Below are 25,204 nucleotides of genomic sequence, written 5' to 3'. Positions count from 1 at the left end.
GTTTAAGTGTAACCAGCTATGTACCATCATTATGCTGAATAGGAAGCAGGCTCCTCACCGAATCTGCTTTTGTTGAGCGTAAAGAATGCCGGCCTTCATGTTTACAACATGGACTCACTGCCTAACTTGCAGGACCGAACCAAACTCCCCTCTTGAGCGCTTTAGTCCTCCGCCGCTCACACCAGATACAACTGGACTCTTGTTTTCCTTTTCCACCTTCTCTTCTTCATCATCTTTTAAAGCATTGGAGGACAGTCAGGTTATGTCCTCTAGCTGTGTTTCTTCGTGTCTAGTGTCGTGGTGCGCGTGTTCATGTCAGTACTTGTGCCTACTGTGGATCGCATGCTTTAGCCCTTGACTGGACACAAACGTTGCTCACAAACTCCTCTTGACCCTTATGTGGACAAACGTTGGGGATCCTTATAAAAGTTATCAAGGGAACCAAATAACTTACTACAAATTTATCATATGTGTTACCAGTTCTGTAAAAAACAAATAGGAAATAAAGGACTTTTAATTACCATGACTTCTTTTTGTTTAATTTTTGGTCTCTTCGTCTGTGATACTATAGTAGTCAAGTCAAGTCAATTTTATTTTTATCGCGCCAAATCACAACAAAAGTTATCTCGACACTTTACAAGTAGAGCAGGTCTAGTACCACTCTCCTTTAATGAGTTTACACCCAACAATTCTCCATGAGCAAGCACATCAGTACAATAAGTTGTCACACAAATATCTTTATCCAATTGCAGTTTAATAAGAAACGTGAATACACTCGTTTGTGCATATGAAGCAATCATTCAACACATTTTCAAACCTTTCAGTATAAAATGCTGCATTGTTGACTAAATCTACAATACATGTAGAAACAGCTGATGCATACTAAATCTTATTTATGATTTTAAATAAATCTGTGTACTGGAGTTATCCACACGTGTTACAGTGTTTTGTTTTAGTGTGGCTTGACTCTTTCTGAAGGAAGCAGTTGGCCATGGACTGACGAGAAGACAACAAAATCATAAATGTCTTCAGTACATCATCTGTAACTTTACATTTAGTGAAATTTAAATGCAAAGGGAGATTTATGCATCAAGGTAATATTTGTAAGAGTCAGAACTAGCTCATATTTCATACTCAACCCCATAGGGGGGCAGCATATTGTAAAAAGTCCACCCTTATTCTAAGAATCAAGGAAATGCTAACTTCCTTAGCATGAGCTGTAAGGTTAAGCACACAATTTATATTCCAGCCATCTGCTATAGCTATCAACTTGGCTCTGTCCAAAAGTTTGACATAGCAGGTACAAACAGCCAAAATTACTTTACTGATGAATTAGCTTGTCATGCTAAAGTGAGTGGTTACACAGTTACAATAAAGATACAACTATAGGCCATGTAATAGAATAGCTGTCAGTGTCCAAGTCTGCAAGAACCAAGGAAGATTCTTCGGGCCTGAGCCTGATTTTTTTCTTTTTTTAAAGTATGTGGCAGCACAGTGGTGCAGTGGTTAGCACTGTTGCCTCACAGCAAGAAGGTTCCAGGTTCGAGCCCCGGCTCGAGCATGGGGTCTTTCTGTGTGGAGTCTGCATGTTCTCCCTGTGTGGGTTCTCTCTGGGTACTCCGGCTTCCTTCCACAGTCCAAAGACATGCAAGAGGGGACGAGGCTGATTGATATTCTAAATTGATCGTAGGCGTGGCTATGAGAGGGACTTGTTGTCTGTCTATATGTGTTGGCCCTGTGATGGACTGGCGACTCATCTAGGGTGAGCCCTGCCTCTCGCCTGAAGGCTGCTGGGATAGGCTTCAGCCCCCATGACCCTTAAGAGGATAAGCAGCAGAAAATGGATGGATGGACATAAGTATGTCTACCTCCAGAATGTTTGGTACGCCACCCTTTTAGCTTCTAAGCCTGATGATTCTTCTTGAGTGCACAATTTCACTTTCGGGTTAAGAATCTGCAAAACATGCAGAACACCTCAGCCAATAAGGGCCGTATCCAAACCATGATATGGTAGACTGACTTTGAAAAATATGATTTCAGTCAGAATGTAGTCATGTATTTTAAAAGTCCAGTTGTGGTATAACAAAATAAATAAACTTTTTTCTATAAGCATGTAAACATATGGCATGGCTGTACTATCTATAATACACGCCGCTATCATCTTGAGGATTGACGTGCTATTTTGTTGTGATACGCTAAGGAAATTAGCATCTCTTTGTTGATAAGCCAGCTATTCTGACAAATTGCTGCCTCCTGAAGTTTTGGAGATTGAAACATGAAGTGTTAGCTTGTTCAGACCACCCTCAAATTCTACCTTTAAATTCATTTCAGTTAAAACACAGACAAAAGACAGGACATTTCAGTTAAAATATGACACACAACATACATAAAACATATTATGAAAACCATAAGCAATAACTTAGTCCTAAGAAGTCTTACTTTGGATTTTGCTCCATGTTTAAATGATGTGAGAACGAACTGGTCAGTACTGTTACATAAATGGAAGATATTTGTGTTTGTTTCCACCTAATAAGCATATGGCCATTAAACCAGCCAGTAAAATTATTGGTGTATTCCTTGAGGATAAATTGAAATATAAAGATTAAAACCTAAAAGAAAAAACATAAATAAATAAATAGATCTCTATCACAAAAAGTATATATTCTATCTGACACTCCTCTTTGTTTAGCCTCTCTTTTTTGAAGATGAAAATATAAAACAAATTGTCTATGAAGGACAAATAATTGCTACTAAAACCACTCGAGCTGAAAATAGAATCTGCCAAACATTAAATTATGTACTCATTGGAGCTACTATATGTAATGATACAGCACTCCCGTAGATGCACAAGTAGTCCAGCCATCATCACTCTTCACTCTCCAGTAGTTTGCCGGTCTGTCTGGGCTACAGTACAGTGCCCTTAAAATAAAGTGAGGTGACCATGAAATGCAAGATTAAGGTTAATGACAACTGACCTGTTGAACCACAAACTTTTTTTGAATGCGGGGGATTATTGTTAGTTTGTGAGTGTCTGAGAACAACGTGAAGAAAAACATGGATGTTTTAATTTACGATGTCACTGACAGGTTCCAAAAGGGAAGACTTGGGTTTAAATTTTACGATTTGGAGCCATCAAATCCAAGTATTTACGTGCTATGGGGGCCAACCTCATCTTATTAAGTCCTAGCTACCTATCTTATTGAGACAGGGACTTTTTAATAAATCATATAATCAGCTGTTGTTATTCAATCTAAAACAACATAAGAAAAAATGGAGGTTTTCTCAATAGTTTGGAGACAAAGTCACAATTGAACAAAGTGAAATTTACAATACTCGTTGTTGGAAAATAATTCAAATAATACAGAATCCTGGAAAGGCCAAACAGAAACAAATAAGATATTTTGTGGCCACAATATTTGTTGTTACCACACTGTTTTAAGTTGTGGCCAAGAGAAAGTGTAGGACCATCAGGTCTTGTGGGAACGAGTTATATCTGGTTACAAATCCTTATTTTCCCTCTCAAAGGCCACTCCATGGCTGTCTTAGCCTGATTAGACCAACCCTATATCAGGAGCTTAAGAGTTGAGCCCCATGGCTACATCTGGAACCCCTCCAATCTTAAACCATTATGATAAATTTGAAAATTAGACCCCAACAGGAATGTAAACACCTAGAGTTAGCCTAATTTTTCTACATTCCAAATCGTGGACATGGATGCTCCGCCCACATTTTCACTATGAATAATCCACCTGTGTCATGATTGTTTTAGTAGTACTAAAAAAAAAAACGTATGTCATGACATTACTCTTGGCTTCTCTCATTTTAATAAATAAGACAAGACAAGCTTTTCTGCTGTGCACAACGTAACAACAAACGTGATGTGACAATGTGATGTGTGGATACATTATTTACAGTATCGTCATGCAAAGCCCCAAATTTTTGGGGCCTTATAATGTAAAAACAGTATATGTGGTCCCTGTATGTTGGAAGGAAAACAAAAACAACCTAATGAACAGGCAAAATCCTTCACACCCTAAAGAAGAAATTCAAGATGAGGATCTATTTCTGCAATGCAGCCAAAGAGGCCCACTAGAACTGTGTGACATAGTGAATTACTGAACTTTCGTAGCAGGTGTGAACATCCACAGAACAGGAGCATTGGGTTGTAACATCTTTTCATTTGGACAGTTTGCTGATGACTCGGATGAGTGCTCCATTCTCATCCTTTAGCCTCTGGTTGTCTGACTTGAGCTCTGTTAAGATCTAAGGCAGGAGAAAGAAAGACATTCAATTAGAATATGATTGTACAAAGTGAAATAGTGCATCGTTAAATGTTTGTAATGAGCAAAAAAAAAAAAGAAAGGCCAGAACAAGCTATCTTCACCACCATTGAAAAGTGGACAAAAAGTTGTCTGTCAGTTAAGTATAAGGCAATGAAGACATGCTTTATTTGACCATGCAGTGAGGGAGTGGTGTATGTGAAAAATGAAACTAGAGAATAAAGTCAAACAGAGAGAAACCGAGAGAGGGTCAATTTCTCAAATCTGGGTCATGTCTCTCATGAGGAGTAATGACTAAAAATAACTGGTCTCTTTGTCAAAATATTTCCCCTCTACTGGAGACAAACAATCACCTTCTCTCTGTCTGTGACACATGAAACTGATGAAAGAAGCAACATCAACATGTTCGTAACCTGTAGCAGGTCACGTATTTGGAGCGCCACATATGTCTTGTTTTCTCGGTCAGTAATAACTTCAGACTTTAGAACTAAAATCACATGATCATGCAATGAAATGCTCATTCACTTTCCTGTTGAGAACTACATTACAACATCATTACCACTCTCACATGATGCACTTTTGTTAAATATAAAGCTGCAGCTGATTAACTTAGCTTAGCTAAAAGACTAGAAAGGTTGCAAAGATGACCAGCAACTATAAGTGTAATCTCACACTGACCTGGTACCCTGACCTGGTCTGAGCATGCTTCGTCATCATTGAGTTGTGAAACAGTAGAGCCCTTTCCCACTCTCTTGATGGCATGCTTTTATTTTTTTCTGCAAGGGGACCAGATCCTCTCTTGGACTAAATTACCCTGAAGTAGACATGGGTATTTATCATCTCCAGCTCTGATATGCCTTGACAGGAACACAAAACCTGAGCGACTGGGGTAATTTGCGGCCAGTTTTTGGTGCTTCCAGCAACAGACCCTCTATACAAACCCTCCCCTACTCGCAATGGGAATCGGGAACCAATCTGTTGTTTAAAGTGGGTGAACACAGGAGTGTGCAGTTGAAAAAGGGTATGACACACAGTGTAGCAAAAGACAAATAAAAATTGTCCCTTTCCAGCACAACTGTCAACAAGTTAGCACAGGCTAACATTTCTCAGTGCTTAACTGATCCTCCATATCTTTATTTAGAGGGGAAGATGACAATGCTGCATCTCTATAACTGCAGTTCCACTTATTTATTTAAAGCTGATCAGTGCATTGTGATAATTTCTTTAAATTATCCTTTTCATCTGCTGAGATGCCTGATTACATCAAGTCCATATTTACTGCTGCAGGCATTCATGCTCACGCACAAGAATTGGCACTGTTCTGAGGCCCACCTCGTCAAACCATGCCTGGGCGTAGTATGGAGCCATCGCACTGGTCAAACCAACAGGACTTTGGTGGACAAACATGCTCAGAACAGATCACTGAGTGCATGTAGGCCCTAAAACTTACTGACCATGGTGCATCTTATTTATTTAATCATATTAGTTGCTTATTAATTCCAACCAATATTTTTAATCTTTTAAAAACCAATCATTTCGATAAGTTAGCTTTTATGTGGAGTTACATGCTCGAACAAGGCTATTACTTAGCAGGGCGCCTGGCCTCCCCAAAGTCTTGCCTCTATGATGGTGTAATTTTAAAACCAAGCTAGCTGCTTCCCCTTTTTATTCCATGAAGATTCCCATTTAAACATATAAGTATTGTCTTGTTTTTGTTTTGAGAGGTAGACAAAAAGTTGTACATTCCTTACATCATCATCATACAAATACTCGGCTAAGCAGCTCTTCCACTGCAATAAATCACAAGGTGCAACATGACCACACAAGAGGAATTAGAAAGAGAACAAAGAGCTAATCGCGCTAGAGAGTTAAGACAGCGTGACATAGAAGAAGGAGACATGGAGGGGGGATTCATTTAACACATGCAAAGCATACAATGAAGGTTCATTAATTCATTCATTCTTTGGGTAATGGGGCACACTGCTACTCCTGTCATACAGTTGGCTTTATCACGATATCAACCTTCACAGCTATTTCAAAGAATGGGTAAAAAAAAAAAAAAAAAAGAAAAAAGCTGGTTTTAATATATTAGCATATAGTAGGGCTGCCCTACTCCAGACTTGTTGCTGATATCTGATATACTGATTTTTTTTAATCGATTTGGCTAATAACCAACACCAGAGCCAATAAAAACAAGCTAATATGTATATATTTTGCACATTTTGAAAATCAATTGAACTATTGTGAGTTTCAAAAAGTTTTTCTTTATTTTCAGAACATCAGATAAACGGACGAATCATGTATTTACCACAATTTTAAAATCAAATGATGGGCAAAAAAGAGGAGACTGACGTCGCTCTGTTTAAAAAAAAAAGGCTCTCTGAATTACATAGTTCTTATGACTGGGGATATGTGAGATGGAGAGATCATCATGAAAGAACAGCTAAAAGTGATGATGTGCCAGTATTATTGTGCACCCCAATCCTAATATATATTTGAAGAAAAATGCACATGGACACAACATCAATGAATATTTGTGCTTCACACACTGACACTGAAGTTGATCATTATTAATAATTCTAATACATTCAATTTCCTTTTTAGGATAATTAGAACAGTTTCTTTCTTGGTGAGTACACTGGCATTAATTTCACAGCACATTACAGTGGATCTGCACGTATTTGCCCAGATCAATAAGTGCCTTAAACTACCCAGAATGCACTGTTCAGATCATTTGAAGCCTTATCTATGAATGAAGCTAAAAATACACTTCAAAGCTTCAGAATTGCTCGAGAGGGAGGGAGAGGCAGGTTTGTCACCAAATGGTAGTAAAAGGGTTAAAAGTGTGCAGAGGAAGATGCATTGCAGTGAGGGGAGGAGGGAGGTTGCAGGACCTGCCTGAGGAACACAGCAGAGGATGCTGAGGGGGCTGCTGCTGCTGAGGCACCAGAAGGAGAGAGGTGTGAGGAAGGGGAGAGGCGGTGGGGGGAAAAGGGGACAGATGATGTCAGAGGATCAGAGGTCCTCTGTCTCTGGCATGGAGGCCGTCTCAGAGAGGCGGGCGAGGGTGCGCAGCATGGCTCTATTCTCAGCCAGGAGACACTCGTTCACCCTCCGCAAGGTCTGGACCTGAGCCAGAGCAGGAAAATCCTGCACAGAGGAGGAGAGAGATACAGAGAGGGGCAGACCAAGAAAGCATGCAGGGAGGTTGGCAAAAGACTCTACACATAGAAACAGGCATGCAGCCACACACCTATACAGACTCAAGGAAAAACGGACGAGGGACTTATAAACAAACATGGAGATATTTTGAGAAGAACTAGCAAAGGCTACCACAAGCAAGGCAATTTAATTCGTCTTGGTGTTATTAAATGTATATATTTACAGTGATAGTAAAAGAAGAGCAAAGGAAGAAGGTATTACAATTCACAGAAATGACCTAAAACTCTTTTGTTTCAGAGTTTGCACAAGAGCCAGATCTATTATAGGAGTGATTCACTCCCTTCCTCCTCTTGGCCTGACTTTTTGAGGTAAACCTCAGTGTGGTTCAACAGAGCCATCTGTGGTTTGACGCCATTCCTGAGGGTAAACCACACACACACAGGGCACAAAACACAAGTTTGTAGACGTGAATGTGGCCAAGGACGGGGTATAAGGTGGACATCCAGCTGCTTCTTACAACAACGATTTATGAAAGCAGTTTAAAGCAAGCCTGTGTTTGAGATTTAACAGCTCATGCATGTAATATTCTCTTGGTATTAGAATAAAAGAGTTCAATTTTTGTGAAGGTGCCCTTGGCAAGACGGTAGAGAAGAAGTGTGGTGAGAATGCATAATGACCAGTAGCTATCCTTTATCACACTTTAGTAAAATTAGACTTTTCAATATTAAATCATGTCTGAACATGTTTTCAAGTTCTGTATTTAATTGAACACAGTTGTTATTAATTGATTTGGGAATATTCACGTTTTTCAGTGATCTGTCACTAACACATTTATGCCCATGCTGGTAAAAAAAAAAAAAAGAAGAAGAAAAAAAAAGAAACAAGAACAGTGACTTAAATGTGAAAAACCTGAACTCAGGAGGTAATTTTAAACCTTCAGACTGAAACATAAAGGAGTGATTTTTTTGAGTGTTACGTAGGTTCCTCTGCAACTTTTATGGTACAAATGATCAACTTTCTGAATAGATTATGTGATCTACATGTGCGTCCACACGTGTAAACATGCCCCAGTCTTTGATAGAGATAATCTGTGAGGTGACAGGCAGGTGTCACTCCTATATTTAATAGGGACCACTCACCGTCCCCCCTCCCCTCAGGGCTGGTAGCCACAGCGGAACCGCATTGGGGGGTCCTGCTGAGGGAACCACGAAAACATCAAACATCTGCTGCTGGTGTACTCGACAGTTCTACTTATTATGTCTTCCTCTTTCTCTGTAATCACTCTGAGAATATTATAATTCCTTGAAGATAATGCTTTCTACACAAACTACACAGTCTAGCAGACCACCGCTACTCAAGCCTGAAATCTCTCTCTGCAACTCTGCCCTGCATGTCTTTGTGAAGCACAGTGCAGTGCAGGAATGTCTCACAAAAGCAGGTCTTTTGCTCTTGGACGGGGTTTGGTATTCAGCTGGAACTAGGTCACAATGTTCACCCTAACACTGGGATAAGTGGAGCTGGGGAGCAGCAGTACAGACTCCTCCTCAGCCAGGCAGGAAGTGACCCAGTAGAACACTGTGGGTAATGAGCCTGAAGCTTCAACCTTCTCTCTCCTTGACTGCAAACCCACCTGGCCAACTACAGCCCTGGAGTGTGCCACATGTGTGTTTTGCTCTGTAGAAAGGCTTTAAGCATGCTTGATTTAGCATGGGTGAGAGGGGCTTCTTCAAGGACTGTTAGTGTGATTGCAGAGTTAGGGGCAAAAATATCACTGAGGCAAATGAAACACAACCTGTATCTGAGAGCAAAATTTAAACTCAGGGTGAGTATGGACAATTTATTATTGTATATCCTGACCTTGAACTCTTCCTCCATGCCTGACACTCTTTTCTCAAGAGCTTGTTTTTCCTGTAAATAAAGAAGAAATGATTAAAATAAATATAGTCCAACAGTCCTGTGAGAATCCAGCGAATAAAAGGTTGAACGCTGACAGCAAAATTAGACCGAGAAAATCTATGAACACCCTTCCATCTTCGTCTAAGTGCAGAGGAGCATGATGAAATAAAATACCAAAAAAACAGTAGGTTGCCAAGATACTCACCCTTTTCTCAGTTTCAAGCACAGAAGATCTCTCTGAAATCCTGTCCTGCCTCTAGAATGGAGCAATCAATATAGTGTGTCAGGAAAATATCAAAAGAATTGCGTGTACAAGAAGTAATTGTCTCTGCCATAATCTTCTCTCAGAATTTCCACACATCACTTTTAATACGAAAACAGAAAATGATGTCGCTGCACTCTACCTGGGTGACTTTCTCCAGCTGGGAACGAATCTTGACAAGTTCTTGTTTGCTGTCCTGCAACCTGGACTTGAGACGCTCATTCTCCTGCAAGGCTTCTGCATACAGCTGAAAATGATCAGGCTTTAATTAGAAATTTAAAAATAATTTTTTTGTAACGTATTTTAAATCAATGATGAAATAAGTCAGCAACCCATCACCCAAATATCACTCAATATCACAGCTGTTCCCATTAGGTGGTGTTAGAGAACGCACATACTGTTACAGTACTTCCTGTAACCACTAGTAAGACTTAAATTCAGCTTGTAGATGTCTTCAGGTTGGGCCTCTCATCCAACCTGTGGAGTCTGGAAAATAACTGACCATATGAAGTCCAGTTCCTATGGTTTTGTGTTCTATGGCGAAACTGGCCACCTCGCCAGGGCAGCACTTCATGAAAACTCATCGTCTTCATAGGAACCTATCACGAAAGTTGAATTGATGGTTCTGACCAAATTCGACGTCTGGTCAACCCACTAGGTGTAAAACAAATATGTCATTTCCTTCTGGCGGTGTGACTAACCTGCCCCAAATTTGAATGGGTGCTTGGACCTTCCACCAATGATTCTGCAGTGTGAGTTAAAGTGAAAATCAGCCTGATAGTTTTGCCTAATAGTCCTGACAGACAGTCAGTCCATCAGTTAAATAAACAGACAAACAGACACAGACAGACCTGTTACCAAAGATGTAACCTCCTTGGTGGTATAGAAGCAAGTAAACACAATTAGAGATCAATTAATGATGTTTCTAAATCTTGACCACCACCTGAGTGGAAATTTGCATACTTTGACCTCAATAATTCACAATGTTTCCTGCACCTGTCGACGGTTGTTTCTGTCACCCTTCCCCTGCTATCTGTTCTAGCTTTTTTAAGGTTCACAGGAGTCCAGTCTTCAAAGGTTTTCACAGATATTTTAGGTCAGGACTTATTGATGGCTAGTTTAATACCATCCATCTCTTCCTTTTGTGCTGCTGGATGTGTTTTGAGCCCTGCCGAAAGACCTTCACCTCCAATTTTGCTCTAAGATGCCTCAGTAATCCTCTGATTTCATCATTCCTTTGATACATCCAAATACTCTAGTGCCAGAGGCAGCAAAGCAACCCTGCAGGAAGGCTATATGCTTTTTGCCAGTGGATTTTATTTCACTGCCAACAAATTGATGCATCGACTTCCCACATTGTTTGAGGAAAAAACGTAGCTTATCTATATAAAAGATTTTCCTAACATGAGTCTTGCCATTTGTGCCTTTCTTTGAACAGTGGTCTCTTACTGGCCCCTCAACCAACGAGCCTTCCTTAGTATACAGCTTATAGTACAGGTAAGACCAGTTCTCCAAACTGCTCTGTGTCAGCCTGAAGCTGTAAGTACCACCGATTTCTGGAGGAATAAACAGTTTTATGATTGCGAAACTTCATAACATTGCAATCTGTTGAAAGATGGATTTCAATACCTTTGGCAATTGGATTGTTTGTGTTTTTGCTGGATTTTATTTTTATTTTTTGTTTTGTTTTTGCAGGATATGCTAATGTAACAGGACAGATGCCACAAGTAACTGGTAGTAAGAACATCAATGTGTTGCGTAGCTAAAATACCAACATTATAATATTTATAGCAAAACATAAGACACTTTTCTAAGTTCATGACACTCAAAGTGCTCCATAGATTGACACAGTCTGAGGAAGCGAGATTCAAACCAGCAAACCTTTGATTACTTGTCGGCCACCTCCTGAGCCGTGACATCCCAAAATGACTTCATTAAATTCACCCCTTCAAAACCCAAGTCAAGAATATAGCTTTAATTCCTCTCATTTTACTTCAATGACTGTTTTCAGTGCTTTTTTACCTTTCAAATAAACCTATGGAAAATGAAATAAATGACAAAATAATAATATTAGTAGTAGTAGTAGTAATAATAATAATAATAATAATAATAATAATAATATCAAGAAGGAGAAGAAGAAAATAATAAAAAAAGGAGAAAGCACAAGTATCTCATTCTAATTCTAAAAGAAAATAAATTACATATAACTATGATCAAATGCAAAATGTAATCTGTAAGTTAGTTGATACAAATATATAACAAATAATACATTGAAATAAAATACAAATACATAATTTGTTTTTGGATGTTTTGTTTTTTTTCCCCTAAATGTCTTACAACCATTACTAAACACAAAAAAGACCCTTATTCATTCACCATCATTCACCGAGTAATTCAGGTCACTGAGCACTGAAAATAAAGTCTTCGTTTATTTTATTTAAGGGACCAATTTAAATTCAACATAGGGGTACTGATAATTGCATCCAGCATACATGTCCGCATTTTTGCTTATGGAAGTGTTTTTGTTGTTGCTGGTTAATAAAAAAATGTATTTGATTGTCTGATCAGACAACGTTTTTTCATTTGCATATATTTCTAAAGGGATTCTGTATCATTTACTTGACATTCAGGAATGCCAGCAATTCTGACCACAACTATTAAAACAAGAAGACGTAATGTACGATGCTTGGAGGGCTATAAATTTTTGTTATCAGACGGTGATGCAATAGCGTCCTTGTCTTGCTTGTTTTTGTATTTGATAAATTCCTATTTGAATCAATTTAAAGTAAAGTTCTACCTTCTTATAGTCTTTGGTAGTGGAGTCTTGGTCATGCCTGTTCAGAGGGGCCAGCCTGGTCTCTCTCCTGGTGTAAGAGCTAGTCCTTCCCAGTGGTTTTTCTGTTGCACTCTCTCCTGTGGAGTCGTATCTGGACGCAGCAACAATATTCTCATATTCAGGACACAATGCTTCTTTATCAGAAGGTTAATGTAAATTATTCACAAAATACAGTTTTGTTATACAAAAGAAGAAACAATGCCAAATCCTTACCTAGACAACCTCTCATGCTGAAATATAAAGAACAAATCATGTTAGAGAAATTATTCAACACCATAGCAAAACAGTGTACAAGTAGTCTGTCGTGGTTACATCCAGATTTAGTAATTGGATAGCAGCAAAAAAAAAAAAAAGCTTGACACCCTCTGAGACAACAGATAACAAAAAGAAAACTCTTAACTGATTCATCACAGCATGTTCAGAGAGAAGAGCATGCAGAAGTGAGATATAATTCAGCCCAACACTGCACTGACAGAGTTCACACAGGTCAAATCTCCCTGGTGAGCCTGCTTAATCTTTTAGAATAGGCGGCTGCCACGCAAATGCCTGCAGCATAAAGATGACATCATGACATCAGAAGCTAAGTATCTGGTTTGTGACGGGTCGATGTCTGACCTCAAATAACAGACTGATAGCAGTCTAGTCCTGGAGGGGGGTTTGCTATGACTAGTCCAGCCTATATGGCTGCCAAATTGTCTGGTCTGATCACATAGAATTTGTTACATTTTCACAAAGGAATTTGGGGATTTTAATACAGTTTAATATTTTCTTTTTCCCTCGCTGCATTTTCCATCTCGATAATCGATTACCAGACAGCTGGCAGGTATAGTTCATTGTATGTGTGCTGCCTCTCTGTGTTATTTAGAGTCATGTTCTCAATGCACTGCATCTCCTGGGTGATCATTTCTATCTATCCAGACCTTCAGCCAGTATTTAAAATCACAAAGAGACTGGAAAAGAAAAGCAGAGGAGAGGTCGGCTTATGAGGTCAGACTAATTCGTGATCTGTCTGCAATTTCTGCTATACTCTCACAACCCTCACACCTTCATTCAAAGGTCCTGGACGACTGCTTTGCCAGTGCTTTAAACAACTCCGTTCGGACTCACTTTGCTGTAAATGTCTCAGGTGCTTTGTGGTCTACGCTACGTGAGACAATAAGCAGACGTAGACTTTGTTCTATAGGAGTGCAATTTACAGGATGTCAAAAGTAACAAACAGTTGTGCTCACATTTGGAGAGTTGGGGGGATATTTCAAGCAGCGTCAAAGGAGCTATTCCTCAGCATGTGTTTACACAACGAAGCCGGTCCTGCCTGTCCTTATGTGGTCATGTGCTTGAACAGAGCTGTCCAGAAAAACGACCTCCATGACCTCAGATGAAAAAAGGGCCAGAGACTGGAACACACTCAGAATACTGAAGAGATCCTTTTTAAGGATTTGTTCATCGGTCAACTGGGGTGATTGGCCCCTGCTTGTATACGTATGAAGAACAAGACTGTTTTGTTTTATAGAGCCCTTTACACTGAAAATTAAAAAAAATTGGGAAATTTGTTTTCAAAACATGTAAATGAATATGTCTTATGTTCAAGGCCTTGCCACACAATGCTCATTATGCTCATCACCACCAGCTAAATCCTTTATAGAGATGTATTTGTGTATATTCTCAGTCATCGTTATTCTCGTTTATATAGCCTTGATTCATTTCGAGTCTGTGGCGACATCCTTTCTTTCGAAGACCTGTTGTAATGTGTTCAACATCACCCAACAATGTTTGGCCTGAGGTGGGTTTTAAATTTTAAAAACTAAAGCAACAATGATGAGAACAAACACAGATAATGATTAGTGTTGTTTTTCCTTATCACAGAATGCTAAAAGAAGAGAAGGGACTCAGGGCTGATGCATTCTGCTTTTGAAAAAGGTGGTATTTGTGAAATATTGAGAGCATATGTACTTATAAATTTTACCCTTACTTTATAATGGACATGTTTTGTCATGGAGAAAATGTTCTTTTTTTTAACTCTGGGCTGTGAGCATGAAAATGGTAAATGGGCTCTATTTATATGGGGCTTTTTCTAGCTTGGCAGTACTCAAAGCACTTTTCCTCTCATTCACCCATTTACACACACTCGAACACTGATGATAGAGGCCGCCATGCGAGATGCCAGCCCACTCATCAAGAGCAATTAGGAGTTCAGTATCTTGCTCAAGGACACAGTCTTCAGTGGAGGTGAGGATCAAACCTTTGGTTGCTTGACAGCCGCTCTACCTCCTTGCCTCCCATGTAGTAGAAGCAAGCTTGTTAGCAAGCTAGTTCAGAAGCTAGTTAGCAAGATAGTGGTTTTACAAAACTAGAAAAAAGGTAACTTTAATATCTATAATAACAAAGAACCAACAACAACTGCACCAGCTAAAAAAAATCAAGTTACACTGCCAAAAACTGCATAGAATACACCGGGTCTCTCATTTGTGGATGTAATTCCCATCATTTTTGTTGCGATTACTCTCATTCCCAGAAGGGGGTGAATAGCTTTATAATTCATCTTTATAATTAATGTAATTCCAGTGAAATAATCTGGGGTTTTAAATGTCAATACTTACAGTAGTAAATGCATACTTCTACATGCACCATGAAACCTCGTGTCCATGTTGAACCAAAGCCAGACTCCAAATGATGGATTAAATGGCAGCTGCAGCAATCTGATTTCCTTCTTAGGAAGAATATGGAGAGTTAGAGGTGGCACATGTAGCTCAGTAAACTATGGGAGGCAGAACAGGAGACTAACAACCAGGGCAGGAAAAACAACACTCTCATGGAAACAGCAACCAAATGGTTGCATGCTTGCAACACAACTGCCCCCAGTTTTATGACTTGATCGGACAAGCATTATGGGCACACACACACACACACACACACACACACACACACACACACACACACACACACACACACACACTGCCTGGATGAGCTCATATAATTGTCTACAGCAGTAAGAGCCAATAAAATCATCATTAAGAGACTCTACAGCCTTTCTCTCACCTCTTTGCCTTTTTCTGTCACAACATGACTCCTTCAACTGACTGAATTTTGCATTTGGAAAATTTGAGCAACCTGCTGCTACACACAGTCTCTCTCCCTCTCCACCTCTCCACCTCTCCACCCCCTCAACACTGGAACTAGTCTTGCATACTAAAAGTGTTTCCTCCACTTTCACACACCTTTCCTCATATTAGCCTGTCCTCGATTAAATTCATAAAATGTCATTGACCTCATGCTCTTTTTCTTTTAAAAACACAGCCCTTATTCTGTCTAATGATGGGTGTTCACCAATTATCCAAATGTTTATACTTCCTCCTGTTGCTCACAGCTGTAACACATATTATATTTCACTAAAGAGGACCAGATTCTTGTCAAAACATAGTGGCAAGTGCTAAAAATATTGCATCAAACTGATTCCAACCCCTCTGCATCACATTTTCTCTCCCATGAAAACGCTGCAGACTGAGTTTGGGCTGACATCATGGAAAATTAATGCCTGTGTTTCACCATCGATACAGAAAAATGAAAGAAAAAGAATGACAACATCTACTGGTAGAATTCTTCGCATACACATCACATCTGTGTAAGAATACAAGTATTTGTAGAGTTGCGTGACATTGCATGAGCAAATTTACGCCTCTTTAAATAGACCGCTGCTTCACATTTTTGATTTCACTCTGGCCTTTTCAAGTTGCTGTCACAGAGCTCAGTCTGTTGCACTGACATAAACACAACAGCCAAAAAACACCCATGAGAATAATTCACTTAGAAGGAAGAAAATAACAGGAAACTACAGAAGGAATGTTTCAGTCCAAAAGATTTCTGCTGAAATTTGCCTCAGAAGAAATATTTTCGTCCCTTTACCAGGTCAATAAATAAGTTCAGCAGTCAAATGGTTCCCAAGTTATTTAAGATAATTCTATGACTAAAGGATGGTTGATTATTCATTGGAATGCACACGATAAAGGAACAGTGCAGAAAACCTACATCATTGCAATTTACAGGCACATGCTTTTATGGTCCCTTAAAAAAAAAAGAAAAAAAAAAAGGTTCTGGCACATAAATCAGCATATCTCCAAAGACAAAAATACTTAACTGGGTCTGGGCTTTCATTAAATAAAGAAGCTTTAGTCTTAATACACAGCATGGATCCCCACTCAAATTAATCTGGTTTATGAATCCATCACTCACACCTGCAAGATACAGTGTAAAAATGTCTTCTTTGGGTACACCAAAGAGATAGACTGGATTGAATCAATACAAGAGGGAAGAATTTAGAGAGTTAAAAAGTAACAGATAAAAGTGGTTTAATAAGATAAATCACCAATACAAAGAAGTAAAAGCTGGCATACTATTTCCCAAATTAACTTTAAATAAAAAATAATCCATGTAGTGTAATCTATTTTCTTATTCTGTATCCTAAACAGCAAAAAGATATGTTTCTCTAAAGGAAAAGCTCTTACTCTGTAGCTTTTTTCTGTAGGGGATGGAGAGGATGGTGGTGAATCTGTCAGTGACTTCCTGGTGCGAGTCAGGTCCTTGCTGCGAGGGTAGTAAGATGACATCTCCCTCCTCTACCCTGAGCAGGCAGGCCAACTTCTACTGTAACATTCACAAAGGCCGCCGCCAAAAGAACAGCTGCCACAGATGCACACACAGATTTCCTCAAGCAACAGTGACACAGATGCCCATGACTGGGAATCCTGACAACAGGTGTGAATGTGTGTGTGAGTGTGTGTGTGTGTGTGTGTGTGTGTGTGTGGGTGAGAGAGAGAGAGAGAGAGAGAGAGTCCAGAGTCACAGTCCCATGAGCTAGAAAGGGCTAAGTTTGGATGGATTTAGATAAGCAGTCTCACCCTCCTCAAAGCACAGCAATAATTAGATAAAAATGTCAAGAACAACAAAACAAAGTAATCTCGGTTGATCCCAAAAACAAATAAATAAGTTTTAACTAGAAAAACAAGTGTGTTATCATCCTTCTCTTCGCTCTGGCAACGCGGAAGCGTTTGATGAAAAGCAGCAAAAGTTTGCTCCCTATGCTGCTTCTTCCTATGATTCCCAAAGTTATACTCTCTCTCCATTCGTCTCCCTCTCTTGCTTTCTCTCTCTCCTTCCCCTTTCACTGCTTGGTCATCATCCCAGTCCACCCCCCCCACCCACCCTTCGCTCCTCGCTGCTCTCTTCAGCTCTGGCAGCTTTGTGTGGCAGCCTGCCAGAGGCTCTGCTATGGACGGCACTGAGGGCTAAAATTGTCTACTTATGTGGACTGGGACGAGGGGAGCACAAAACAAGAAATAGGGGGCAGTAGAGGTTTTGGTCCTGGAAGGTCAAGAGTAGAACGAGAGGAGTTATCAACAACTGCAAGGCATCAAGTAACTCGATACACTCTGCTGTGTGACGTCTCCGAGTGTTAACATACGGCACCTCTATGTAACATCTCCGGAAAAAATATTCCTCATTTCGACTCTCAGCTGTGTTTATATTTTTTTGGCTCATCCTTTTTTAACACAAATTATCAGTTGTTTCATCTATTTCTATGAACTGAATGGTATGATGCATAAATAAACTTTGTTTTTCTTACATGAATTGCATGAGATCAATAACACCATTATGCTCGCACTAAATAAATGAGGCTGCAATCACAACGACCACAAAAAAAAAAAGTGTCTAGCTTGAAATCTTCCTTTGTAGGATTTATGAGCAATTTCAAAACCTCGTCTCTATTTCCCATCTTTTTGGATTTAAATAATGAATAGAGACAAAAATCTGTGGAATCAGACCCTAACTGCCAACAACAAAGTGTCTGCAACAGGACCCTGTTCATGTCAAAGTTATATGGTGGTGGTTTTTGCTACTGATAAACTCAGATATTTATTAGAGAAATCTGAAAACAGTATCCTTACAGAAATATATGTGTGTTTTACTGAAGTCTCACTGTAAAAATATAAATGGCACTGCAGGAAGACAACAGCTTAAATGTGAGGGAAAGAGAGCTATCAGATAAGTGGAGTCTAGATTTGGAATAAAGACTGATTAGAGTGTTATCTGAAAGATTAAAGAAATAAATAATTGTTTGTGTTTGTAAATTTTCAAACTGGGGCAACAAAATGACACGCCTACGGTTTGTTGTGCTGCACAAAGATGAAAACACTCAGAATGTCATTTTAGCAGAGACCATTTCAACCAGGATGGCTACTGCCAGCTAAGTAAAGGAGGTATTACCGTTATTAGCTAAAGTTATGGTGTTGATTTGACAACAGTGTACATATGACGTCATGGCTGGATAATAGCAGTAACCTGGGGGGTCTTTCTCTGCAGTGGATCCTTTCTGTAATGTTGCCAGTCAGTCTGAGTCCATCAGTGGCAAAAACAAGAACATTTAGTGAGCTTACTTTGACATGGACAAATGCTCCTTTGAATACCTCAGTCTTTGGTGTTGCTGCTAATAGTGTTCTTGTTCAACCCCCTAACCACAATTGACTGCGAAGGGAGGGAACATTGGGCCAACCTTTGAAAATACATGAATTCTTCTTTAAATTTTAGCTTTTTTTGTCATTACATCCAAGGGATAACTAAGGAGGAGGAGGAACACATTAAAAGGAGGAGTTGTGGTTTTAGATTGATGCACAATACAGATGTAGTAAAATAAGAACACATCTTTTTTTTTTTTTACGATTGCACAGGGCTGTAGTAGCTGTCTCCATCATTTAAATGCGCACACAGCTGTCTATAAGTCGATATACAATGCTGAGACACTGAGACTGTGGTGTAAGGTTCACATGTAATGCGCTACAATAAAGCATATAAGGGCACCTTTCAAAATGTCAGACTATTCCTTTAAACAACCCCGCCCTCCACACAGATACACTTTGTTCCCATAGTAGTCTGCATAAGCTGGCTCGTTGCTATCTTCCTTTTATAGTGAGGTTTGCAGCACACTGCTGTTCCTGAACTCCTTAATCTCTGTTCAGGGAGAAGATAGAAGGAGAATCCAGAAGGAGGAAAAAATGACGAATAGAGAGATTGAAAATTAAAGGAAAAGACAAAATATTTGTTTATTCCACTCTTCTGAAACATCCACAACCAGCATGCCAGGATAGAGGTCACACGGAGGTGACGAGGTTGGTGTTGTGGTTCAGAGTTTGTGTTGCACAATATGAGTGTTTAAGATTCCAGAAATGAATGTTGGAAATAGTATTCATTGTCTAAATAGACAACAAGCTATTTTTGCTGTGGTGCAGTCTTTTACAAAAATCTGACCCCTTCCATTTGCTGGCAAGTATTTCAGGAATACTGACAAATAGTCACAGATGCAGACACCAGAGTTGAAATAAACGTGTACGAGGGATCACTTCCTGGATGATCTTGTTACATAACCTCCACCAGTATGAAGCAGTAGAGGGTACTGGCTGTAAAGGTGTCCTTGCTTGCTCTATCCCTGTCTGTTACTCCCATCATGAGTAAAAAAGTAGCAGAATCTCTCAGCTGACTTCCTCTTCTCCTGTCTTTCTCTTTGTTACTGAAAAGCAATGCGGAAAATCTGCTCAGATCATCTTGGAGTCAAGCAGAGGTCGGCTCTGGTGATGAGCAGCCTGTCATGCTTCTGATGAAACTTCGCTGCTCAGTGCGATTATCACAGACAGATATAGTCCTCTCAGAAACGCTAAGAGACTCTCATGTTACCAGCAGATCTCTGTTCCAGATTCCACCCTGGAGGACAGCTGATGCTCTGACCTGGAGTCAGCCCACAGGGAGGAACCACTTTCCATTCATACCTTATCACACACAGGACATTTAAAATCTGTACTCAGACACAATCCCGTGAACGTCATCCCTCACTGCCTTATCATGTTTCTATTCCTTCTCCATAACAACCACTGTGGTATCTATCATTCTAGTCACCAGCCGAATTAATCAGTTTCAGATTTTACACATGTAGCACACAGGTGGATGAAGCCCAATATCAGCTAAGGGGCTAAAAGAGAAAGAAGGCAATCCTCTGTCTGAATCCACAACAGAGCGTGTCTCAGTTTGGCCCAATATGGTATGGAATGCTGAGACACCTCAGCCATGTGATATGAAGAAGCAAAGCCACTTGGGGGGAGGTTGGTCCTCCAGGACTGTCTGTCTGTGAGATATTAGGCAGCACTTGTACTTAAAAGAAACACATGCTTTGCATCTATGGAAAACGATTGCAGTTCATCTTAAAATGTTGCATCAGAGATCGGAGCTCTGCTGCCTTTGAAGCATGCTTGCCTTTCGGCAGAGGGAGGAACAGGATATGAATATAAAACAATGGCCTTAATGAATATTGATAGAACAATGAAGTTATTGTTAGTGGCGTATTAGTTTCAGCTGTGAAGGTGATAACATCTACATACATTTTTTATAAACTAAAAATTGTTTTTAATACTTGGATATGCTTACCAGAGTATGGAATTAAAACATATAGGATTTCAATCTCACAGACAATACTTTGTATGTAAACAATATCAAAGTACCTACTTCCAACTGGGCCTGGAAATTTTAAATTGTATAATCCTTTGGCTCCATCTAGTGGTGCCAGGAGAAAACAGCAGTAAAATGGAGCAGTACTTTTTTTATTGACATTTATCTTCATTAATATTTAACTCAAAGAATGTCAAGTGTTTTTCCACATACCTCTGCAATGTTGTAGTCTGACTCTTCAACATCACTGCAATATCCCCTTGTCTGCTGTTCTGTGGTAAAGTTCAGCTGTTCTTCTATAAGGTTCTCATTTTCATCTCTCCACCGTCTCTCACCAGCTGTACATATAGAATGAGCTTTGCTATATCTACGAATTACAGCTGAAAAATGTGCAATGACACAATATGTTGCTGATGATCACAAACTACCTGACCTCTGAAGTAGTTGTTGCTTGTGATGAAAGTGTGAGGTAAGTCACAGGGTCCATTACTGGATGAATAAGAAGGGCTCGTAGTCTCAGTGAGGCTTTCTAACCTGGGGTGAAGGTTTCCTTGCTGCAAATGCATAAATCGAATGATCCAGACTACAAATAAAAGTATTTATAGAAAGCAATCCTTGAAAGAATTTAAATATTTGTGATCTTCCTCAGTCAGACAAAAAGATGGATACTTTCTATCCTCTTCGTGGGCATCAGGTAGTTGAGACCTCCGCTGACTCCTCACTAGCCTAGTACAATGAAAGGTTGTCAATGGGATGTGTTAGCATACTTTTTAACAACAGTCATCCAGTGGCAAAGGTTCAGGATCTTGTTGGCAAAAGTTACAATGTGGATTTGAATGGTGACATCATAATCCTGCGCTGTCAGGAAAGTAATTCTGGCTACATATTTTATTCAAAAATTGCAATATCTTGTACGTTTGAAGTGTAATGTAAGTACAAATGTAATGCACAACCCCAGTTACAGTAAGGCAAATACTGTCGTGGAGAAAAGTGTATTTGATTACTTTTGACAGAGGTATGCTAACCCTTCCCACCTACTACCGTTCATTGTGCAGAGCTAACTAGCTGTCAGTTATGTGGGTCATCTCCCCTAATTCACACACAGCGGAGAGAAGGGTATCCATCCTCTTGTCTGGCTATGAGGAGGATGGTCAAAAAAGTTACAAATCAATTACTTCTGAGTGGATTTTTCCACAAACCTCATCCATTTTGCTCCATTTTGGGCTAAATCCTGGTGGTTCCTTGGTCTCTGTCTGGTTGATCTTGACTCTCCAGTCATCTCTGTTCCTCAGACAGGACCTTTCATCCAGAAAGCCTCCTTCCTCCACCTGTCTGTCTAGAGGAGACAGGCTGTTGGTCTTCTGAGCCTCTTTCAGGTCTGTTAGAGTAACACCCTACACAACATTCATACAGTTTCTTATCAATCACACACAATCCAATAAATTTTCAGCATCTGTAAATGTTCTTTACCTGCGTCGATCTTCGTGTCTGTCTTGCATGACGAGACTTTGCTTTCCTCTGCGACTCTGCTTCTTCATCCCTAACCGGTGCAAGATACAGCCTGGGTCAGTAAAAAGAAGAAAAAAAGAGCATTATTCAAAAAGTTAACCATGTCAGTAACTATTCAACTGAAATACAAATCAAATCAAATCAAATGAGGAAATGACTGGTATAAAAAAACATTAAATAAGTCATGGGAATTTATCTATTAATATTTGATTATCCATGCATTTTCAAAGTACTCATGCACATCTTACAATACATTCACATATAAATTAAAGGTTAAAATCAATGTGAGAGGCATAGTTAAAATATAAAATAATATATAGAGAAAATATATAAATACAAACATTAACTGAACCCCAAATCTACTCTCAGATACAATTCAATCTATGAATAGTTGTGTATGTAATTACAGAATAATCCAAAAATCGTGAAGCAGCATCCTTACACAGCCACAACCACAATGAAAACAATTACAGAACTACTGTGAATTTTATTGTTGAGGTTGTAATGCAACTTCAAGCATTTTTTTTAATTGATTTGAAAGGTTTTTTGGAAAAAAAAGTTGCGTCTCATCCCAAGGTCTGAATTATGAAATGACAACGATGATTATGGTAAAAAGAAGAAGGAACGGGTTCAAAGTGCTTTGACAGAAGAAATCATCAAATTAAAAATATATTTTCAATAATGCTAACAAACAAAAAACACACAAAATCTCCAAACAAAAAAATTTTAACGGGATAAAAGCCATTCAAGAAGAATATAAAATAATAAAATCTTTGCTCTCAGCTAAAAGTAATATTGCTGTGTCCACCACAGTTAATACTGAGTAAAGCAAATTCACTAACTCACCAAAAAAAACACTTGCATGTAGTAAATACTGCCTCTCACTTAAACTGAGGCTCTCATGGTTCTTGGCAAAGCATCATACACGGATGCTGTCTGACAGATCATATGTGTTCCTAGTGTTCCTATCATTCGCTTTTATTTTGTAAATTGTCCCAAACAATATAATTTGATTTAAAAATTAACATTAATAGTACAAGTTAATTAATATACATATATAATAACATATATATATATATATATATATATATATATATATATATATATATATATATATACACACACACACACGCACACACAAATGTTATACTTATTGTCAAAAGCCACAGTTGTAACATCCTATTCATTTACACAGAGGCTACACCTCCTTTATCAGGCTCAATCCTAATGTTTGACTTTAATGGGAAATACATCACATTAAAGATTCAAGCTCTTCTCCAATTGCATTTTGTTTGTGGCTTTAAGATGTGAGTGTGATATCCTGCAGCGGTTTCAGAGACCAACACAAAGAGCTGAGCAAGCATCAGTGGAGAGGCTCATGTTTTACCCCAAGCAACCAGCCCCTCCTCTGCTAGGCATTTACTGGTACTCATCTCTCAGTGGAGCAGTCATCCTGACTGAGGATCAATGGGCTGTACAGCAGCACTCTCTGCTCTTTATAATGTACAAAACTTGAGGTATGGACTCCATGATTGTGCGCTGTCACACAGAGGTAATGTCACAGGAATCAACTGAAAACAATAACTGCAGTCATGAGTTTTGTTGGTGACACAAAAAAAATTCCTCTTATTCTACAAAGTGAAAATGTACAAATTATTAATCAGCTAAAATGGTTGAATAAGAACAGGAGCCTCGAGACAAACATTACAAGCATACATTTTGTTAAGTGTAGATCAAGGACAGAAACTAATCTTCAGTCCCCAAAGAATCAGCCTCCAAGCTCACATTACATCAATTCATTGGGGCCTCCGGCACCTGCACAGAGCCCCAATTACGCAAGGAGCTTTGCCAGCTTAAAAAAAAAAAATATAGCAGAGTAAGAATTCAAGGCCAGAACAGAATGACTCAGGCCTGCTGAAACTTACCTGGGAACAAAAGCTTGCATGCTCTCTGGAAGGTCAGAAACGGAGGCACTGCAGCAGGGATGAGTGGGAGAGGCTGGAGAAAAAGACTGTAACAGGCAGGAGTGCAGAGAAAGAGAGAGGGAGAGAGAGAGAGAGAGAGAGAGAGAGAGGGAGAGAGAGAGAGATCCTGTTTATCAAGATGATGCACATCAATGTCGACTCTAAATATCTGAAGCAAGCATGTCTAAATACACCTCAGATGGGTGAGACATAAAATATTTTCCGAATAAGATAAGGAATATTTGACCAAAACTTAATAATATTAATAATTATTATTATTTCTTTAATTTCTACTTCTAGAGAGTTTGAGTATTTGGTCACCAATGCTACTGTCAGTTAATTGTTGGCTTACTTGTGATGGAATGTGTTTAAGCAAGACGTAAATTACTTTTTTTCCTTGGGGGATATTGATTATGTCTTATAATGTGATGTGAATTTATAGTATAATCTTGAGTTACTACATGAACACAAAATGGTGCAGATTTAACAAATTATAATGTAACAAAGCTGTACCTCCTAAAACATTTAATTTTTTTTTAATTAAAATGTTGAATTATACAATATCTAATAAAATGATGACTTCCACCATTACATCTTGTATTTACAGGAATAAATACATTTGTCTGTGCAAACGACGGAGAGATTAACTGAGTGGATAGCAGGATGAGAAGGGTCGACTCATGGTGACGCCATTATTTACTCAGACTGTATATTCTTCGTCAGTACCAAAATACTGCACTGACGCATGCAATGTGCACTGATAGTCCAACGTGATCATTATAAATTCTGCACTATTGAATGTGATACAACG

At 39.1% G+C, this 25,204-nt stretch overlaps 1 protein-coding gene across 3 annotated transcripts; it reads right to left on the bottom strand.

Annotated features, from left to right (window-relative positions):
• Window positions 1-741: 741 nt before the first annotated feature.
• ppp1r12b (protein phosphatase 1, regulatory subunit 12B) lies at window positions 742-17,578 on the bottom strand. Of its 3 annotated transcripts, none has more exons than XM_086213557.1 (8): window positions 16,936-17,480; window positions 12,650-12,666; window positions 12,398-12,527; window positions 9,743-9,847; window positions 9,544-9,594; window positions 9,300-9,350; window positions 7,179-7,430; window positions 742-4,263 (listed from the first exon to the last, which is right to left on the bottom strand). In XM_086213557.1, the coding sequence occupies exons 1-7, from the start codon at window positions 17,035-17,037 to the stop codon at window positions 7,296-7,298; spliced, it is 591 nt and encodes a 196-aa protein (XP_086069683.1). In that variant the 5' UTR covers window positions 17,038-17,480; the 3' UTR covers window positions 742-4,263; window positions 7,179-7,295. The 3 variants fall into 3 exon arrangements, with proteins under 3 accessions (XP_086069683.1, XP_086069684.1, XP_086069682.1); XM_086213558.1 differs by lacking the exon at window positions 16,936-17,480 and adding an exon at window positions 16,569-16,929; XM_086213556.1 differs by lacking the exon at window positions 7,179-7,430 and having other exon boundaries at window positions 17,329-17,578.
• Between the last annotated feature and the right edge of the window lie 7,626 nt (window positions 17,579-25,204).

This window comes from Aulostomus chinensis, chromosome 9 (assembly GCF_037954235.1).
Source record: "Aulostomus chinensis isolate RoL2024-O1b breed Wild chromosome 9, RoL_Achi_v1.0, whole genome shotgun sequence".
NCBI classification, from domain to species: Eukaryota; Metazoa; Chordata; class Actinopteri; order Syngnathiformes; family Aulostomidae; genus Aulostomus; species Aulostomus chinensis.
This window is presented reverse-complemented; position numbering and strand designations above follow the sequence as displayed.

Bases quoted from the DNA above. Each gene is read 5' to 3' on its own strand.
- ppp1r12b (XM_086213556.1), bottom strand. From the start codon at position 17,553: ATGGAGAGAGAGTATAACTTTGGGAATCATAGGAAGAAGCAGCATAGG. The intron at 9,848-12,397 runs GTAGAACTTTAC...GATCATTTTCAG, and splicing joins CTACCAAAGACTATAAGAAG to CTGTATGCAGAAGCCTTGCA. The intron at 4,264-9,299 runs GTCAGGATATAC...CTCCTGCCTTAG, and splicing joins GCATGGAGGAAGAGTTCAAG to ATCTTAACAGAGCTCAAGTC.